This window comes from Danio rerio, chromosome 5 (genome assembly GCF_049306965.1).
Source record: "Danio rerio strain Tuebingen ecotype United States chromosome 5, GRCz12tu, whole genome shotgun sequence".
Taxonomy (NCBI): Eukaryota; Metazoa; Chordata; class Actinopteri; order Cypriniformes; family Danionidae; genus Danio; species Danio rerio.
Genome location: NC_133180.1, coordinates 42574191 through 42595558, shown reverse-complemented (window position 1 = coordinate 42595558; position 21368 = coordinate 42574191). Strand labels below are relative to the sequence as shown.

At 35.7% G+C, this 21368-nt stretch overlaps 1 protein-coding gene across 29 annotated transcripts in view; it reads left to right on the top strand.

Moving 5' to 3' along the window:
- The first annotated feature begins 993 nt into the window (after positions 1-993).
- atxn2 (ataxin 2) overlaps positions 994-21368 on the top strand; it is a 59428-nt gene continuing 39053 nt past the window's right edge. For 16 of the 29 annotated variants that reach the window (XM_073950884.1, XM_073950877.1, XM_073950883.1 and 13 more), the window contains exons 1-9: positions 994-1500; positions 3378-3411; positions 4129-4188; positions 4298-4369; positions 4502-4652; positions 13061-13075; positions 18674-18798; positions 20438-20529; positions 20615-20803. In XM_073950884.1, the coding sequence (XP_073806985.1) occupies positions 1382-1500; positions 3378-3411; positions 4129-4188; positions 4298-4369; positions 4502-4652; positions 13061-13075; positions 18674-18798; positions 20438-20529; positions 20615-20803 (857 nt within the window). In that variant the 5' untranslated portion in view covers positions 994-1381. 29 annotated transcript variants of the gene reach the window in all.

Genomic DNA, 21368 nt, shown 5'->3' with positions numbered 1-21368 from the left:
GGATGGTCATCAAAACCACAATCTTTGATGGAACAAAAATATTTCCTTTAATTTTGTCAGAAATGTTCACTATACTATTTTACCATGTGCATTTAAACTGTACGTTATTTACAGTTTTCTTTCGAACCACCCGAAGCACCCTGGCTACAGACCTGTACAAAGAATCTACATTTTTACATTATCAACTTTATTGTGTAAGATTTATAGGCATTTTTCCTTTTTTTTTCTTATCTAAATTATTTAGGTCCACATATGACAAGTTTATGAGTATTTGTGCATTCAGGTTAAAACCATTGACTTCTATTTTCTTTTTCCACTATTGAAGTTAATCGTTACAGATTTTTAGCTTTCTTCAAAATATCTTCTTTTCCTGAAGGTTTGAAACCAAATGAGGGCGAGTGAATTTTGAGTAAATTTTTATTTTTGGATGAACTATTCATGTAATTTCAAGTTAATTACATATTTTAAATCACAAAAAAAAAAAAAACTAAAACATACACAAAGAGGAAAATGAGTCAATGGAAAAACATTGTTTAGTTGACCATATTTAGATCAAGGGTTACATGAGGATAACGCTTTATTTAATAATTGCTTAAAATCTCAAAGCAGAGAGTAAAATAGTGTATATTAATTAGATTACTGTTTTAAATATTAAACTCGAAGAAATAAAACTAATCAGAACAACTAGGCCAAATAGAGCTTGAAGAATTTAACTGTATATATTTCACCACCAGTCACCTGGTCTAGCGCCAAAGCACACACGCACAAAGTGATCAGTGCATCTTCTGAAAATAGTGCGCTCGACATATGCGCATCATTCCTCAAATCTAACATTCATCCATTTCTAATATTATCTGAATAGTGTATTACGTTCTTAGAATATTTACAATAACTATTGACGATCATTTCTTCTGGAACCAATAAAACCATCAATAGGAGTACACACATTCCTGGGATGTGTATATATCCTTCCGCCACTTTTTGTGGCTTTTCAGACTGTTTAGGTCTATCGGTCAGTGCTGAAGCCCCGCGTGAACTGTGTATATCACTGAAAATACCGCACTAAAAATAACAAAATAGCGAAATTACCGGGTTGGTATTTTTGTAGACATCTAAAACATATGGGTCGTCCGCGCTTTGCTTTTAAAACGGGCTGAATTGTCTCTGTTTAGGAGGAATTAATCAGCAGAGCTAGCTGAAGTAGCAGGCAGCGTCAGTGGAGACTCGAGTAACTGGAGGAGCAGTTTTACACGTTGGCTGTCACTAGATCAACTGTCAGCTAACACGTCAAATAGCATTTTCCGCTCTCGTCCGCGGCATCAAACGTTTTTTTTCCAAACAGTCAGACAACTCTGCTCAAGCTGTCGTTTATGGGATCATCATGTCCATGAAGCCGCAGGCCGGTGGTAATCGCAAACCCGGCGGAAGCAACAGCGGAGCCGCTGCGGCCTCCGGTACCGGGGGAGCAGGAGGAGGCGTCGGACGCCAGAACATGGGCAGGTGGGTGACCAATCTGCATAACAGGCTTTTAATTCGGATGGACCGACGAGCGTGAACCAACACGGGAATGCGGCATGCCTGCACTAGTGTCGTAGTTTAAAAACGCAGGTTGTGGAGTTGCAGTGATCAGGATAGAGCGCAAGTAGGCCGATATAGGCCAAGTTCACAGGACAGGGATTCACAGGTTAATGGACGCAAACTACTGCGGTTATAAAATAACAGCTGATAGCGGACAACATGTTCGTGTATATTTCGAGAGGGGCGGGTTGTCTGCTGTGGGTGCTGGTCACGTTCAGGATGAATTGTGCGTCTTTGCCGGTGGGATATGGCTGTGCCAGCTTTTCCCAGGACAGATGCTTTTGTATCGTGTCGGAATCTGTTATAGGATTGAACGTGTTTGACATTTTAGTCACTTACAAAGAAATAATCTGAGAGTCATAACGTTACAGTGGGTATAGAAGCAAGTGTTAGCCTGCTAACTACTGTAGCAAACATTTATCTGCTCATACTGTCAGAAATCTGTCTAATTTAACAGGATTTAAAGTATGTTTTGTAGATTAACATCATTCAGGTTTTTGGTCATTATGTAATCGAGAGATCATAGTTTTTCTACAACGTTTTACCAATTGCTTCTGATTTGTGTCAGTCCAAACAAAAAAGGGTTGTTTGCTACAGATAACGTTACCTAGTTTTATGCTTTTATCTTCCCGTCAGCTGATTTGTAACCTCTTCTGAGGTGCCCCTGAATCGATGTTTTGGGAATTCATCATCCATTATGAGATGTCACATGTTAGCTCTCTGTTTGACTATTGACAATGACATTAACTCAGCGTCCGATTTAGATTTCTTGAATTCCGTTAGCTGAGGGCCACTAGGTCGAATCTGCGTGTTTCCCGTTACTTTTCGATTGATCCTTCATGTTGGAACTATCTGTCAGTCGCGTGCATTTCCGATGAGGGGCGGCGCGCGCGCTCACGAGGACAAGCGCTTAGTAGAGTGGAAAGTCAGAGAGCTGCACTCTCAACCTTGACGTTTACAAGAGGTTGCATGCATAAGTCTGTCCTTGCATAATGACGTTTGAGTAAGTATGTTGTGTAGAGGTGTGACAGACGAATGTTATTGTCGTGGTTTGTGTTGAGCTGTCATGAATGAAGAAATTAACAGTGGAAACTTTTAATCTAACAGCTGAGAATTGGCATCACATAGTTGCACACTGCATGGGGAAAATGTGATTATTGTTTACGCAAAACAACAAGAGTGATATGACTTGTACAAGATTGTGGGAATCTTGAGTGGTGCAGTGGAGCCTTTCACTGCCTGTAATGCAGCACTTGATTTGCAGCCTGGCTGTTGAAAAATAATTGTCATTCACAGCTTTTATCTTACTAATGTATTTTAATGTACTAGATGCTGATAGTTTTTGCCTAATCTTTGAGCACTGAACTTATTTTGCTGCACATTAGAGATCTTGTTGAAATTTTGTCCAACACATTGAAAGCTTTACAATTCAGAATCTGTCATATGTTTGAGGTATATGGCTGTTAGTGGATATGAGTCACGTACTGTCAGTAAAATGCAGATTTTCTTTTTAGAGTCTGTTGTTTGGGAACTACATAAGTGCTTCTTTGCACAATGAATTGCATGAAGCATATGATTATTTGTCACTCCTTTGTCATTACAGCTTTGAGTGTTTGCCAGTACATGTGCAATCGATAACCCTACTGGAATCACTTGAATTTGTGTTCGTAGGAGTGTGTGACTTTTTTTGCTCTTTAAACCGTGTGTACAGCATGTCAAAGATTTTCTGTGTATGCATATGGTTATAGTTCAACTGTTATAAAACTTCTCAGTCATGCTGTTTTCTCTCCTCCCAACAGAGGACGCAACAATGCCAAAGGACCCTCTACTGCAGTGAGTTTCGGCTTTTCTTTTTTTCATTTATTCATAGTGTAAATTTATTAAATTGATTCGCATACAAATTTATATTCCCTGTTGAATCATATATACAGTGCTCAGCTTAATTGAGTACACCCCGTTTCGAAAATAAATATTTTTATCCATTTCTCAGTAAATATAGGCAATGTAGTTTGGTGCATTTAAACAAAACAGGTTTATTAAACAGATGTATTTATTAAAGTTATATTTTAGTCACCAGACATATTTAGAAGTATAGAGTATTTAGAAATAATACAATTAATAAATTTGTAGGTTGTATTTTTTTCCCGATATTTTACTTGAATTTAATCAAGCAAAAAAATTACAACCTACAAATTTTCAACTTAATTTTTAAATTTTTGCTTCTTGTTTTTTCCTCATTTTAAATTTTTGTTTAATATTTTTCTATAACAGATATATGTGGGTGTACTAGTTTTTTGGGCCTTCATCGTAAGTTATTTTGTTAGATAAACTCCAGATTTGGCTTCAGTACTGACTAATGGCACAAATATAATATTGTATAGCTTCCTGTTAAAATATGAACATAAAAGATAGATTTTTGAGGGGTGTACTTGTATATGCTGAGCACTGTATCAGCACATTGAAAGCTGCTCAGCCAATTAAAATATAGATACTTGTAAATTGTATATCTCTTTACCTCAGGCAGAAATGTTGTTGATTGTTCTTTTTTAGGTGGCCTTCAATGGAGTTTATGCAAACATGAGGATGGTTCATGTTTTGACCTCAGTTGTGGTAAGTATAAATGCACAGCTGTAATTATATTCTTTTTTTAATCAGTTTTACCAAAGCACAACAAATACACTCCTACTGAAATTTCGTTTTCTGGTTCACCACTCAACAGGGAACCAAATGTGAACTTAAGGTTAAAAATGGCCTGATCTATGAAGGGGTTTTTAAAACATATGGCCCAGAGGTAAGGATACCACTTTGTATTGCTGATGTTAAGCATTTCTATCACTGTTAAGCACAAGAAAAATGTAATTCTAGTTCGGACATAGGTGACATATGTCCATTTTTTTTATTGTCGTGGGCTCTTCATTTGCAGTGTGACATTGTCTTGGATGCTGCACACAGGAAGAGTGTAGAACCTAATGCGGGCCCTCGCCGTGAGGATATTGTGGAGAGCATCATCTTCAAGTCCTCAGATGTAGTGGTAGTTCATTTCAAAGATGTGGACCTCAACTATGCCAAGAAAGGTGAGACCTTCTGTCAAATATTCTTGCTACTTTAATGGGCGTTTTACAGGTTTGAGCTCTGTGAAGTTACAATGTAGATATAGTGTAGCTAAACGGTGTTATACTAATTGCAAGTTGCGGAGGAAAATGATCAGTTCACTAATATCACAATTAGTGCCTACATTGTTTTGAAGGGTTAACATTACACCATGGATTGTATTAGCCAATAAATAAGAACAAACAACAGAACGTTTTTTCTCGTGCAATTCATTTTCTATGACTATCTTACTATTATCACTCAATATCGAATAAAATAATTCTATTAGTTATAACTCCCATGATGGCCAGGGTTTTTTTAGAATTGTTTGATTAAAAAGGTCAGTTCAGTATCTTCTTTCATTTTTATGTGATTATTTCAGTCTAACATCTATACCATTTAGAATCTGTGATGGACGTTATGAATATTCAGACAAATTTGCTGCATCTAAAATGGCACACCTTTCTGTTATAGCTGGATAGTATGTCAGAATTCATAGTATTCATAAAGCAGATGAGAAGTACTCTTATAACCTGCTACGTCTGCTGAGATTCGGAAGGTTGCATTTTTATGGACATTTTAGCATCCCATGAGACCATGCAGGGTTCGAAATTGCGACCATTTTGGTCGCATATGCGCCCAAAATTTTATCTATGCAACCTTAAAATATATTTGGGAGCATTTCTGCGAGTGCTTAAAATTGTTGTGTGCAACCAGTTTTTACTGCAAAATGTTCACCACATGCGCGGATTCAGGAGACATTCACGCAGGATGCATCTCTAAGCTCTTTGTCTGCACTTGGAACGCGAAACGCAGCGCTCAGGAATGGTTTAAAACAGTTGTCATGTCAACTTGCTGCAGTAAACAAAAAAGCCAAGTACGTAATGCTTGCCCTGCCTTCGCGCTCTTCTTATTGGCCCACCACTGCTCTAGCACTGAATGTGAATGATTGGTTAATATCAGCTGTCAATCACTCAGTGCCTTCTGGCTTGGGATGACAGAGAGAGCTACTACCGCGAAACATTGTAAAGCGCTGAAGATTAGAATGAAGATAACAGACAGATTTTGTTTTAGAAACCATGGCATCTAAAGTTATAAATAATGACACATCTTACTAGTGATCATGTGCTGAATGTTAATCCACCATCTACACTTTTCCAAGAGTAGAAGACTTCCATTGGCTTCAAGTCCGCTATGAAAAGTCTGTGGGATGGGATTTTCAGGTAACTGTTCGCCACATCTAGCACAAGAGCTTCTGTTTAATTCTTCATATAATCTCCAGATGCTGTCCGCCGTGCAAGGGGCAGCTATATGTCAAATTGAACACCACGTACACCATCACAAATGGGCTTGGACTGAGTAAACTAATATCGCTAATCGTGAAAAGACCGGTATTGCTAATAACATGTATGCATATAATAAGGTACAGTATGTGTCAAAAGCATCAGTGCAATATCAGACAGCACTTGTGAGAACAGCACTGTTATACCTTTAACAGATTTATTCAAGCAGTGCGTGGAGGGCCGGTGAGCGCTCCGTGCTTTGGTCACTCAGTTCCGTTATAAAAATCTATTTTCTTGTGATAACGGGATTTCGTTGAGACATATTTTCCTCACGATTGCATATATATAAAATTGTTTTTTTGCTTGTTAGTTTGATTACTGTTGATTTCAAATGCAATAAATCTGTTTATATAAAACTTGTAGTAACGGTGCTTATAATTGGTGGGTGCAACTAATTTTTGGCTGATGCGCCTAAATTTTTAAAGTTAGGAGCACCGGTGCTACCAAGCAAAAAAGTTAATTTCGAGTCCTGCCATGGGAGAGGATTAATGAATGAAAGAGAAGCAACAAAACCAAGGCTTGCAGGTTCTTTACATAGGGTGTTTTTACATGATGTCATTGATGATGTGTGAAATTCAGATGGAGGGCAGTAAGTGGTTCTGCTATATAGGAATTGACATCAGAACATCAAAATGTTTCTGTTTTATGTTGTTTATCATTGTTTAAATCAGCCAAAATAAAAAATGTCAGACAGCTTTTATGGACTTTTTTGCTCACAAAGGGGGGGGGGGGGGGGGGAGTTCATGATACTAGCTGAAAAAAGGAAGAAAAGGCGGCATGTAATATACATTCATTCAATACATCCATGTGTACAAACCTTTTTGAACGCTATAATTCTTTTGACAGGACCAATAAAGATTTTATACAGGCATAGCCATGTGTATAAATATGTTAATCAGATACAAACACCACCACACTTATGCAAAATCCAGAAGAATATGAATAACATACCCTGCTATAAAATTGCTGCGATGAAATCTCCGTCTTGTTTCGCAATAATCATTTTGTTTACTGGCGATTTGGTGGAATAAACAACCGTAACGTTAACGTCTATATACAGTACGCAGCAGCAGTGAATGTTGGTTGATGGTTAAGTTCATCATCAGAACAAAAAAGAAATGCAACTCTTGCAACAAAACTAGATGGTTATTATTGTAGAGCACTTTTGTAACATTAGTGTAAACTGTGGTGCATTGTGATCTTGTATAATTATAGCATAGAAAACTGAAACCTATTCAATAATTAGTTTATTTCTACAGTTGTGTTGTACCACAGTAACAATATTATTACTACAACAGTTCAAAATTAATTAATCATCTAGTATGCTTCCAAACACTTCAGTATTTACTATAGTATTGTTTCCATATAACGTTAGAGCTTATACAGTACCTTGATGACAGCAAATATATTTTAGTTTTAGAAAACTCAGCCCTCTTCATATGTTGGGCATGATCCTTATTTTATGTGGTTATTTTCTATTAATTTCTCTTTTGAAATATAGGATAACTCGCAAAAATATGGACTTCTGTGTCTCCCATTCAGCTTTTTACTTCCTGCCTCCATCTGAATTTCACATGTCACCAGAACCACATTGTTGAAAACAACCTATAACAACATGGCAGATGTAGTACATCCAAATGTCATTTTAAAAATGCTTTAGGGTTAGTAAAGGGTTAGTTTCTTCTAAAACAAGCCTTCTGTCTTCATGTACTCTCCCTTATGTTGTTCAAAACCCATGAGGTGTTTAATTAAATTTCAGAGATTTCTGTGGCTCTATTTAAAAGTGAATTCAACCAAAATGCAGACCTTTAATAATAAATCCTTATGAATGGAGCTTTTTAATCCAAATGTTCTAAAGAGACATGCTTGCTTTGTACGATAAGGAGATTTAACACTACAGTATGTAATCTTTGGTGCTCTGGTGGTTAATGAAAAAAAGCTAGACGTACTTCTCTCTCTTAATGTTTATGATGAGTCAGGTACTGAACTACTTCTGAGCAGTATCGACTTATAATAGTCCCATTTAGGCCCATTTATTAAATGCTCATCAAACTGATTTAGAATAGCGCTCAGTTTTAAAGATGTATTCATTGTGATATACCGTAGATTTAATAGTTACTCACTGCAGCTTTAATCTAGGCTTTTAATCAAGTAATCATTGATGCATATAAAAACTTGATGCATGAGAGTCGATGAGGCTTACTCATTTGTGCCATGTAGTACATTTGATTTCTTTTCACAAGAACCAGGTTTGTCCTGGTGCGTCTGTGTTTGCTGATCTGTGCGTGTATGTGAATAGAAACTAAAACAAAAGAACGAAGCGATTGTCTTTTCAGAACACCTTGGAATGGTGGCCCGTTAGAGTACATTGCAATGAAAATAATGAAAAGCAAACATAAGATCACAACACATTCACATTAAAAAAGCAAAGAAGATTGCAACACACCAACGGAAATGCTGCCTACCACTAGGGGCAGTGTCTGTAGATTGGAATTTGGTAATTTATTGATCAGTGGCATCCTGTTGACTATTAATTTTACTTGACCATTTTATTAAATCCATAATAAAATTTAAATAGTGTTTTCTTGTTTGTATTTCATAAATTCTAGAAATACATTAGGTATTAAGTTTCTTGAACTGACTGCAATGTCCACATAACCCATTCATAAGCTGGAGCTCATATAAAACTAGCAGAAGTGATTTTGAACAATTCGAATGTATTTGTGATTGATCTTAATATGTGCGTTTGATTCTGAAACAAGCCATGTATTTGACTGACCATTTTGATATGCTGGGTAATTTATTTAAAAAAATATATCAACATACTTGTTAACCTTTGTGCTTCTCTCTAGATCCTCCTGTTTTTTACTGTTCTATTCTGCTACCATCACTTTTTAATATTTGGGAAGAAATAAAATACAAAAAAGCTGCAATCGAATTAAACAATTCAACCTATTAAAATAAAAATAATACTTTTTTAAGCATGTTTAATTAACATTGAATGACAGAGGTGGTACTTTAAGGGGCTGATCACACTGAACGAGCTTTATGCGTTTAGAGGTGCCTTTTTGAATGGTTTACTAATGAACGCGAGCGTTTTGTGCGCTGCTTATGGACTCTGCGCTCCTCTTGTTTTAACCGCCTGCTGCACCTTGTGTTTTTTCTCTTGTGCGCTGTACGCATGCAGTTGAAAAAAGTCAACTCTGGGCAGAAAAAGCGTGTTTCGTCACTCGCGTCTGTTTCATTCTCCAATCAAATGAAAGCAGGGGTGGGGTTTCCGTGTAAAACATGCTAATATAATACATATAACATCTGTGTTTTTGTCTGTTTAAGCAAGCCTAATGCCGAGTTCAGACTGCATGATTTTCAAAGTAGTTGCGTCACAGATGTTTTCACACTGCATGACTATCTGGGGTAGCTTTCAGTTACTGTTGTGTTTACACTGTAAGATGGATCTTTGACAGTGGGTTTCACACTGCATGACTTCAAAATAGGAAGAATCACCGATAACTTTGTCTCGGTCTGCAAACTACATCTCACAACCAAACACGTGAGAAGTGACATGGAAACAACGCAAGGTCATGTAGTATGTCTTTTGCTATTAATTACATAATGAGAAAGAAGCCTTTAGTGGGGTAGAAAATATGCTTATTTTGCTTATCTGGTTTTTGAAGGAATTTAACAATTTCTCCTCAACTTTTTTCTGTTTTAACCCGTTAGTGGTCTTGCTTAGATGACATGTCAAACAGACACAGGTGTTCCTGCCAAATTTACCAAATTTACACTAGTTTTCAATCCAAATAGACCAAAAAGAAGCACTTTTACCTTCTCGGCCAAGCTCCAGCTGGCCTGCAGATACCTCTACTAGTGGATGCTGCTCTGTCATTGGCTGTAGGTAATCGCCAATGTTATTTTCAATGAGAACATATTTCACATGGCATGATTTGAATTGCCGACAGCTCCAGATATTTAGCATGCCATTCTCTCAGATTGAGGGCCCTATCATACACCCAGCGCAATGTGGCGCAGGGCGCGGCGCAATAGTCTTTTGGTACTTTTAGCTCGGCGCAAGGGTCATTTTGAGGTGTTGCGCCACACTGTTTAAATAGCAAATGCATTTGCGCTCAAATGTGCGCCCATAGGCATTCTGGTCTAAAAAAGCAGGCGTGTTTTGGCGCGTTGCTATTTTGAGAAACTGTAAATAGTCTGATGGCTTACACACTACAAACAAGATGCAGAGCAATACGCAAATATCTTTACATATGAAAAATATATAATATCCTAAGGATATATATATATATATATATATATATATATAAAATAAGGATATATACAGGATATAGATATAAATGATTAAAATATTACAAAACATTTTAATTTCTAGCCTACATGAAGATTTAAAAACCACAGCCTTAATTTCTTCATCTCGGGAGGCTTTTTCAGTTCATTTAATTTGCTTTTGTATAATGTTGTCATTATTATTAGCAGTATTATTTATTATATCCATATTTATATTTGTTTTATTAAAAACAAGCTTAGATTTGTCCACCTGTCAAATTTTAAACCATATGGGGCATGGCAGGTGTATTTGGAAATAACTTAGTATTTTGACCACACTTGGTTGTTATTGTTTATTTATTAGTTTGCTGGAAATTAGAACTGAATTTATAAATAGTTTTGAAACAAATCTTTGCGCTTAACAAACGAAATTAATTATTTATAGGCTAATTGATGTCTGTGCGTAAAGGTTTCCCTATCTACGAGAGCGAAAGTGAAAGTGAACTTACTTTACGTCAAAATGCGCTTATGGCGCGACGCAGCTGGCTCTTAAAGGGAATGGGAGATGAGGCTCTAATTGGTTTATTCTCAAAACACACCTATAACTCATTAAGAAAATAAACTCAACCCTTTTAGACCATGCGCCATGGCGCAAAGCGGATTTTCCCGTCCTTAAATTTGCAAAAATGCGTTCTGACATGCCCTCAAAGCGTTTGCGCCCTGCGTTTTGCGCTCTGCGCATGGACTGTCAAAATAGAGCCCTGCATTTTTGATAGTTCACACTGTATGATTGTTACTCGTGTGAATGAGCTCCGATTAGCCTGTGACTACTGGCATTTGTCTGCGATTTTTTTTGTAATAACTGTTGGAGAGTCAAAATCTGAGCTAAAATCATGCAGTGAGCTTGGCATAAGCCCCAATGTATCCATTCTCGCTGCTCCTCAAATCACTTGTATAAATGCTGCTTATGGAACATCGTCTGTTCATCATTAAGTAGCACCTAATAATCACCTAAAATTATGGGAGAGACTGGAAAATAATGAAAATGGATGGTAGCATGTAGAATGATAAAATATAGGAGAATCCTCAGAAGAACAGGGAATTGACTGAAATGCAAAGTTAATATTGAAAGTTTTTTCTAAATGCATCATAAATAGTATATTTGACACATTGAGAATTTCTTGTGGGCCCTCGAAGTATTTCATGTTTAGCTGCCAACACTGCTCTTAGTGGTTGGGAGATTTTCTGTTGTGTTTTGAACTTGCTTTTTTAAATTACACTGCGTTGTGCACTTTTGGATTAAGCATTTCATCACTTCACTTGTTTGTATCTCTTCAAATGTTCTAAATCATTTAAGCCTTGGGTGAAGACTTTAAATAGAGAGGCAGGAAATCTAACAGGTTTCATTATTTGTTAATTGTTCTAAAAACGAAGGATTGTCTTACATGTTTGCAGTTATAAAAAGGTGAGTAACTGATGACAGAATTTAAATTTTGTGTTTAACCATTCAGACTAGTTTTCATAATTAAAGGCTATCGCTAAAGAATGGGTGTGGAGTTCTGCTATTTGTTTGTAAGCCTAAGTCAAATAGGTCTTATATTCGACTAAACTGTTTACACTCAATGCAATGCAACCGTGTCTGTATTGACACTGTCAACCAGTTCAGATTTTGTTTTGCCAGTATCCACTTCATTTGGTTACACGCATGCAAGCAAATGTCTTGAATTACATATTTGTTTTTGCATTTGACTTGGATTTTGGTTCTAAACTTGATACATATCAAATATTTGGCCATCAAGGGATAAATATCTTTAGTAAGAGAGTATTGTTATATCTGTAAATGCACAAAGGAATTAACACCGATTACTTCCAAGACATGAAAAAAATTGTAATTATCATAAATTAAATCATAATACAAATAATTGAATGACCTTTTAAATCTCTCTCTGACTAATAAGTTTGTGATACACGAGGCCTATCTTAAATTCATGTTTACATCATGCAAAACTGAAATGACTTATTTCATGAAACTGTTGCACAGAAGTTGGAAATGCAAGACAATAACTTGAAGTAGGATAGCTGGATAATAATAAGCATGTCAACTTATTCCTAATGACCACATATGCAAGGACATTCTTAAGATGTAAGCTTTTGGAGGAAAAGGCTTAAACGAAAGCATCAAGTTACTCTGTGATATGCATGTAAATTTGGTCAGTCTTGCAGTGTAAGTGCAGACCAATATAAACATCATTCTGGACAGTTCCTACTGGAGACCTGGCTGCAATTATGTTATGTTTACTGCAGAATAAGATGTTCATTTGATAAGAATCTCTTGTGTGTTTTTTGGAGAGGAGATGGCATTTTGATGGATCAAAGGCATTGTAAATCACTCGCTATGAAATATTTATAATGTTACTTCATTCTGCTTCAGCAGTACAAAATGAACTTAAGAAATTATCATTCCAGCATACTCTTGTGTGGTTGCTGTGCAGTGTCAGATGTGAATCCCAATTATTTGAAGCAGTACATTCATCATAAGGCATGAAATTAAGCATTTTTATTCTTTTGGTGAAAATGGCAGTCTTTTAGCTTTAAAGTGTGTACATATATTATGTATTATAAACGTCTTTGCTGCTTCTTTAAAACCAACCAATCTTCAGCTTGTCTCTGTCACTGTTGTAGTTGCTAAAAATGCACTAGTTGAATCCGGTCAATGACTTTCCTAACTGACCTCTTCTTTATTCTGTCTCTTTCCTCTTAAATGGACGTAGTCTCATCAGATACAGGTAATGCAACTCATCCTTTCCTATTTCCAATGTGTTTTTGTGCAAAATCATTTAGCTGCTTGTAACATACTTGGAGTAGATGAATGATGCATGACTTGAAGATGTTTTTCACGCAGAATTGCTTTTGTTATTTAATGTAATCTAATGTTACTTGATTAGTGTGTCCTACTGGGTCAATCTTGAAATAATTGTACTAATTTGACTAACACAACACTGATGCAGCCCTCAAGCCAGAGGATGTTAGTTTAGTATAATCCTCACAAATGCAGCACTTGGCATAAACTCTTCTTACATGCTTTAACTGCATCATCAAGCCAACATGGATTGCAATAAGAATAGATTGTTGCTTTAAAGGTGCCATAGACTGAATATATGGATACACCTATAGACCATTTTAATGTGGTGCGGCATAGGCCCATAATGTTTGCTGCTTGTTATCAAACTATTTTAACTGCAATTAAAGTGAATTTAGTCATAATGGCTATCATAACATAATGTATCAATATGTGGACATTTTTTAACTCTCTGAAGCTATGGAAATTTATAAAGTAAAACAGGAAATACTTTAGGAACATTGTTTACATGCCTCAAAATTGTCTATAGTAATAGATGAATAATAAGAGCTCAATAAATGGAAATGACATGGTGTGAGTTCCATTGTTTCCTCATTCTCATGTAAATCCTGGTGAAAAACAGGCCAAGCAGAACAAAGACTCTGATGTTCCACAAATGATCATGAATATGCATGCTCCAGGTTGTGTTTGATTGGCCGTAATGTTTCCTACTAATATTACAACAATGCACATTCATTTTTTCAAGTTTATCTAAGCTTGTATTATAGTTGCTATAAATGTGGGACTTGCAGAACATGAGCTCTGGGTAATGTTAATTGGTGTGGAGATCTTTATTCAATCTATCGCATCTCATTCAGAATGCTAAAAATGTGAAGGACAGATTATAAATATATATGAAATATATTTTCCCCAGAACGGCATTGATTTATTTATTTTAAGTTTAATGTTTGTATTGTGTAGGGCTGGGCGATTTGGCCTAAAATTAAAGTTTCGATTTATTGAACATTAACTCTATAACTCTATTACGATTATTGAACGACTTTTTGCCCTCGTAATTAACTGATTAACACATTACAAGTGAGAGATTTCTGAATGAAAGTTGCATTACTTGATTTTAAAATAATTGAAGGAAAAACACACCATCTATGATTATTCATTGAACATCAATGTTGAACAACTGAAATTAAAACACACATTGCCTAAAACAAAAAGTCGATTTAAATTTTTTTTTTTTTCTTGTGAAAACGTGAAAATAAATAATTTGCACTTTTGGAAACAAAATTAATTGATTTAATTGTTTTTCATATTAAAAGTAGAGAGTAAGCAGTATCTTTTCTAAATAACACAACTATTGTACAGCATATTCTGTAAATAATATTTTTAACAATGCATTTTTTGAATCTTTTGTAAACAAATATTTTAATGTAAATCATAATTTTTAATGTAATGGAAAGTATGCCTTAAGGCATCTCAGGTGTAACTTCCAATCATCATCAATATAGTGCAAATGTGCAACGTGTAGTTATGAATTTTTGAGAGATGCGCGGGTATGTGACTGCACGAAGGCATGAAGGTCGATTAATCGACCTTAACAGAGCGAAGTCATGTGACTTCACACGTGGTAGGGAAAGTAATTGAAATTGAAAAATACCTTTAAAAATTTGATTGATTATGGGTTCTGAAGGTCGATTTCAATTACTTTTTGATTAATTGCCCAGCCCTAGTATTTTTGCAGAGTATTCTTCTTAAAACACAACAGACACATTTATGCTTGCAGTGAAACACGTTACGCTGCTGAATGAATGATTAACGCATGTCCATTTTTTCAAATAGAAAGATGAGTTAGCCTATATTTCCACCAGAACTCAGAAGCAATTATTGATAGATAGCTGACTCGCTCCTAACGTGAACCTTTTCTCCAGTTCAGTTGAAACTATTGTCATTTGACAAGGCATCCAGTCAAATATTTTTTTTGACAACTGAAGTATAATTATTTTGCACATGTATTAGAGTACAGCACACTGTGTGTGTGAGAGTGAGAGAGGTGACGAGTGTCAGAGCAGATCTCATTAATATTCCCAATCGTTCCAAATACATATTCAGTCAAAACAGTGCTATTAATTCTAGGAATAATTTTTGTGGTTATAAATGAGCATATCTAATTTTGATAATTTTGGACTTACCTAAGCCACATACCTTCTATGTAGTGAGCCACTATGTATCATAAAGCAGTTTAAAAATGAATTAGCACACTCTATGGCACCTTTAAATAAGTTACAAATCAGCTGTGTGATTGTTTGGTTTGACTACATTATTGCCTTTCTGCAAAAGCAGCTGTAACTGTTTTTTATTTAAAAATGGCCATTTCACTGCCCAATTTTGTGTTCTACAGTACTTCACATGAGTAAAATGACTTTAGTTATTATATTTTTGTTTTTGTAAAATGGTTTAGATACAGAATATCATTCAGTTTGTATAAAAGTTAAATGCTGTTCACCATCCCCAAAACTGTAGTCAAACAAGCATTACAAAAATACTGAAATAGCTCATAGCTGCCTGCAAGTAGCTAATTTAACATTCTGTCATTACATCATGAACCCGATGATGTTATATTAGAGGGCTGTTTTACTTTATGAACACCACAAAATTGCTTTATCTGCATCATTTTTTTTGTGTCTGATTATAAATTCTTCAGGTTGTGATTTAGTTTTGTTCCATCTGCATGCATGCTTTCTTCATTTCCCTTGTAAAAATGTATTTATTGAAATTAGAATAAATGATATTCAGTTCTGTGCAAGAGCAGTTTAACACAAATAAAGTAAATTATTCTGTAAACTACTTTTTCATACAACAGGATTTGCTGAAACACATTTACATTTGTCACAATCTACTGTTAGTTAAATCACAAACTACTGATTGAAGTGCATGGCGTGAGGCTGGTGATGTGTAATAAATGCATACATCAATTCTTTCTTAATTCTTTTGTATTACTTTGTTTCCTTTTGAGATTCTTTTGACTTGTATCCTTCCATTTTCTCAGCAAAGGTCATGTTCTCAGGTACCTCGCTTTCTAATTAGTATTCCTGTTTAATTAATCAAGTTTAATTTGTAGTGTTAAGCCACCTCAGATACTTTGGATGCTAAAAATTTCTAAGGATGCTGCAGTGGTTGTAATATGACATCACACACTGTGAGGCATTTTTACAGCAACCTGATTAAACATAATGCATCCAGTATAAAAATTATGCAGTCTACTCACTTTAATGCAGTTCAACAATCCTGCATATTTAAAGTTTTCATACTTCTAATTCAGCTACGGGGTCATGTGTTGATGTGCCAGTAACTTCTTGGTCTCTTGCCTTTTTGTGTTATGATTTCTCAGGTTGGAATTCATCAAGTTTGAACTTTGAAACAAAAAATGTGAACCAAATTTCCAATATCTTATAGGTCGGCATTCAATTGGAAAAATCTAACATTGCAATTGTCTTCTAATTCTGTGACTTATATTGCGATATATTGAGAAGTTTTAGATTGACTGGGATGATTTTGTAAGGCAAATATAAAATATAATAAACAATCTTCAAGCATAAAGGAATTTGATGATAATGGAAAAAAGCTAATTAAACAGCATTTTATTGTTTGCAGTAATTGATTAATACAATGTAAAATACTGTTGCATAGTCTTCGTTTTATAAACAATTAAAAAAAAAATTATTAAATTACGTTATAAAAGGTACAATTTCTTTTGCCTGAATGCTTTTAAAACCCTCACACAGTCACAGGCCTTAAAAACGCTTTTGAAATGACCAATATTAATCCAGACTCAACATTGCATGTACTTGTAATGTGACAATTACGAATGATCAGATAGCGACATCAATGCGGAAACGATATATTGTGCAGCCCTAATATATTGTGTTCCCTTTTTTCTTCATATGCGTGCATATAAATGAAAATATTTCAGCTTTCTGTTGATTCAACTCAATTTTAGTTGAATTCAGGTTTAGGTTACTCTTTATTTTAGGTGTCTATGTTCCACTGCAACTTAATTTAACTGCTGAGTAATGCTAATTAACTACATGTAGTTGCTATACGGTTAGGGTTTGGTTTAGGGTTTGTTGCATGTATTTATGTGTAATTAAGCTAAAATAAGTACATGGAACACGTGCAACAAAAACACCTCAAAGGGATAGTTCAACCAAAAATGTTATTATTTACTCACGCTTTAGTTTTTATTTTATTTTTTATTTTTTTAAACACTTATGAGTTTCTTTCTTCTGTAAACACAAGAAGATAATTTGAAGAAAGCTGGACACTTGTAACCATTGTTTTTCCTGCTATGGGTATGGGTGGTTACAGATTTTCAGCATTCTTCAAAATACCTTCTTTTGTGTTCAACAGAAGAAAGAAACTCGTAAGAAAGCACCTGAAGGTGAGTAAATAGTGAATAAATTGGTTTCATTTTTGGTGAATTATCCATTTAAAATAAAGTGTTACTCAAATGTATTTGTATAGCACTTTTCACAATAAGTATTGTTTTAAAGTAGCTTTAAAAAAATAGCACATTACATCACAATCAAATGCAGCACAGGCTTATGTGGTGTCCACTTAAGTTAAAGGTCCCATGAAATTAAAATATTTTTTTATGTTAGTATCAGTATTATACGTTTTTAGGATATCTATAAGTTAAAGTGCTGCAAAACAGTGACAAAATTTGCATTTAGAGATGTATAACTAATATAAACATGTAAAGCTTGTAGTTTGTCACTTCCGCCTAAATGGATCAACAGTTTTATTCACATCACCTCATACTTCAGTTTATCATCAAATCATAAACAATCAAATACTTTCTAGTATCTGACAAGCCCTGCCCCCTTCAAGACGCTTTTCATTTGATGCACTTGAGCTCAACCACTCTGTCTTCTAAAACAAAACACTGTTTGCTGTTTTTAAAAGGGGAGGAGCCACACTATATCCCACCCTCTCTCCGAGTTTTGGTTGAGAATACGTCAAGTATATTTTAAAGCACTGGAATTCTCATAGCTGGATTTCACCTGTGAAAATGTACCATATAGTGGAAAATAGGACCATCCTTGTAGCTCATGTATTATGGTGTGCTGAACTAATAGCAATAACCTAAAATGTATTATTTTCTCTTATTATGTTTTTGACGGTATAACAATTGGACTACAGTATTTGTACTTGGGCTAAATCTCAAATAGTAAACTGAAAAGGAAATCAGTCAAATCAGTTTGTTATTCTGAGAACATGGCCTTTGAGTAGTATGTAATGCAGTGACTTCAGATACAATGTTGTTGCCTGTATTTTAGATACTCGCCTTTTCACCACTATTTGTGTGCACTTAAAAACCATCACCTGTTTTTCACTTCATCATGCCCCTAGTACATCTTCATGTCTGTTTTATATCCCTTTCTTAAGCTTGAGCGTTTGTTTGCTTTTGCATCACCATGGTGCAAATTAAATGAATGCTGTTGCTTGTTGTGTGTTGGTTTTTGTGGTGAAGATAACTTCACAGACAGTGCAGTAAGTGCCCGTGTAAATGGAGAGCACAAAGAGAAGGATTTGGAGCCCTGGGATGGAGGGGAGCAGCACATCTCAGGCAGTATGGAATCTCTTGACACTGATCTGGTAAGCCGTCAAACTAATTAGCCTTGACATAATATAATACAGGAACTGGACACTATTTCCAGTATTTTTAGTCATTTGAAGCAATTACAGTCATTTTACAACCCCCCCAGAGATAATCAGTTGAGTTTTACAAAATTTTTTTAATCCATTCAGCCAGTCACCAGGGGCCTCATGTACAAAGACTTGTGTTGAATTGATACAAAAATATTGCTATATAATATATGATGAACTAACACCCTTTGAGGAGAGAGTTGCCTCAATTGTGGGCAACACTTTACTGTCTGGAGTAGTATCATTGTAACTGCGCTCTTAGTCAGTTTGTAGGTTGTTGAGGGAGGTTAACAGCCACGTCTTTAATGGATAACCATGGTCTCCTGATATGCCCTTAAATAATTACGCTCAAAAAAAAAAAAAAAACCTTAGCTGGAATAATATCTTAAAATACTTCACTCACCAAGAAGCCACTCATCGCGCACCCTGCCACCATGGAGCCTTCTCGCTGTCTCTCTTTCCAAATTTGGACCCAACTTAGCACAGATCTCCAAGAGGATAGTTCTTGGAAATTTGAAATGGCTAATAAGCCAGTCATCATTGTGGACCAGAAAATCTCTCTGATCCCTAAAAAAATGCATTCGCTTTCGGATTCGACACATGACAATGTCCTGTAATAAGGCCAACACTGCCATTGCCATAGACTAAGGGTTGTGTATTTGCAAATGCTTTTATATGTTCTAAATCACATAATTGGTCAAATAAATTGTCAATTAACCTTTATCATTTATAAATTAATAGCAATGTTTTTCACATGTGTTGGTGCGATACTTTGTAGTGTGCAATTTAGCATTATTGCCTCTAGGAGTCGCCAGTGGAAATAAAGCAAACACACAACAAATACACGTACGCCTGACATGAAGTTGGCGTGAACCAACACACATTCTCGTGTTAATTTTATCGTTAGTAAATCCAAATGTGAGCGTGAAACATGGCGTACGCAAAGTTTTGTGCGTACGCAGCATTGATACATGAGGCCCCAGGTCTGGTGGGAGCACTTTTAGCTTAGCTTAGCATAAATCATTGAATTAGATTAGACCATTAGCATTTCCTTTAAAAATTACCAAATTTGAGATAATGAAAGGTTGAACCTACTGTAGTAACATTGTGTATTAAGACGATAGAAAAGAAAAAAATATTCTGTTTTCTTACCTGATATGTCTAGGAACTATACTCTCATTCTGGTGTAAACATCTAGAAATGTTTCACCATGAAAATAGTTCATAGTTAGGTAATTTCCAATATGACCTACTGCTTGCACGGGGAGCACGTGCAGGTACACAATGTGACTAGAGAAGAGTCTAACTTTAAATTTTAACATTATCAAAACTCTTTGGTCATTTTTGAGCAAGATGCTAACGGTCTAATCTAAATCAATGATTTATACTAAGCTAAAGTCCTTCTAGACTCGGAGATTGCTGAATGGATTAAAAATGGCAAAACCCGACTCTTTAAGTCTGAGGGAGTTGTAAAATGAGTTTATTTTTGTAAAAATTGAAGCTTGACGTAGTGCTTTGCAGAGATTTTAGTGCAGTAATGCAGGTATGATGCAAAACTGTAATCATTTACTTGAAACGGTCTCCCTCAGTCAAATGGATGGGATCCTGATGAGATGTTTAAATACAATGAGGAGACATATGGCGTAAAGTCCACGTATGACAGCAGCTTGTCCTCATACACGTAAGTCTTCCCATATGTGCTGTAAGTTACTACAGAAACTGTTTGCACTGTTTCTTGGTCTCAGTTGGTTTCTTTTTTTCCCCAGGGTTCCTTTGGAGCGGGACAACTCTGAGGAGTTCCTCAAGCGTGAGGCTCGTGCATCACAGCTGGCGGAGGAGATTGAAGCCAGTGCTACCTACAAAGCTCGTGTGGCACTGGAGAATGACGACCGCTCAGAAGAAGAGAAATACACTGCTGTGGTTCGTGGAGAGAGGGAGCTTCACAGCCTCAACAGGTGAAGCCTCAACTCACTACCACAGCTAAATTGGTTATACAGCTTCATTTGGCTCTAATGTGTTTTGATATTGAATAAATCAAAAGGAAATCATGATGGTGTTTTTCATGCTTGTCATATTGCTAATTATACTGAAATCAAGAAAAGCTTGTTTTATATTAATTCAGAAGCTCAAAAAAAGATTGTTTCAGACTACGTATTATATATCTGTCCTGAAGAGCAATTCATAGTAAGAACAATCACAGACTAGGTTTACATGGACATCAGTGATCAAATTATTTGCCTAAATTTAATTAAGGCAATAATAAGATTAAGGCGTTTACATGAGTTGCTTTTTGAATGTTTCTTTCATGATCATGTTTTACATGTTATAGCACATAATTAGCTTAACCTCATTGCGTCACCGCACTATCCGCATTTCCTCCGGTGTTTCATTATTAATTTGTCGACTTTTACTGCGGTTTGGCACTTTTAATTTCATTCGGGCATGCCCCCCCGTGACAAACGAAATATTGGCTGCAACTATGAACTGCTGGAAGTGTTGTTTTAATGGAAGTTCATACCA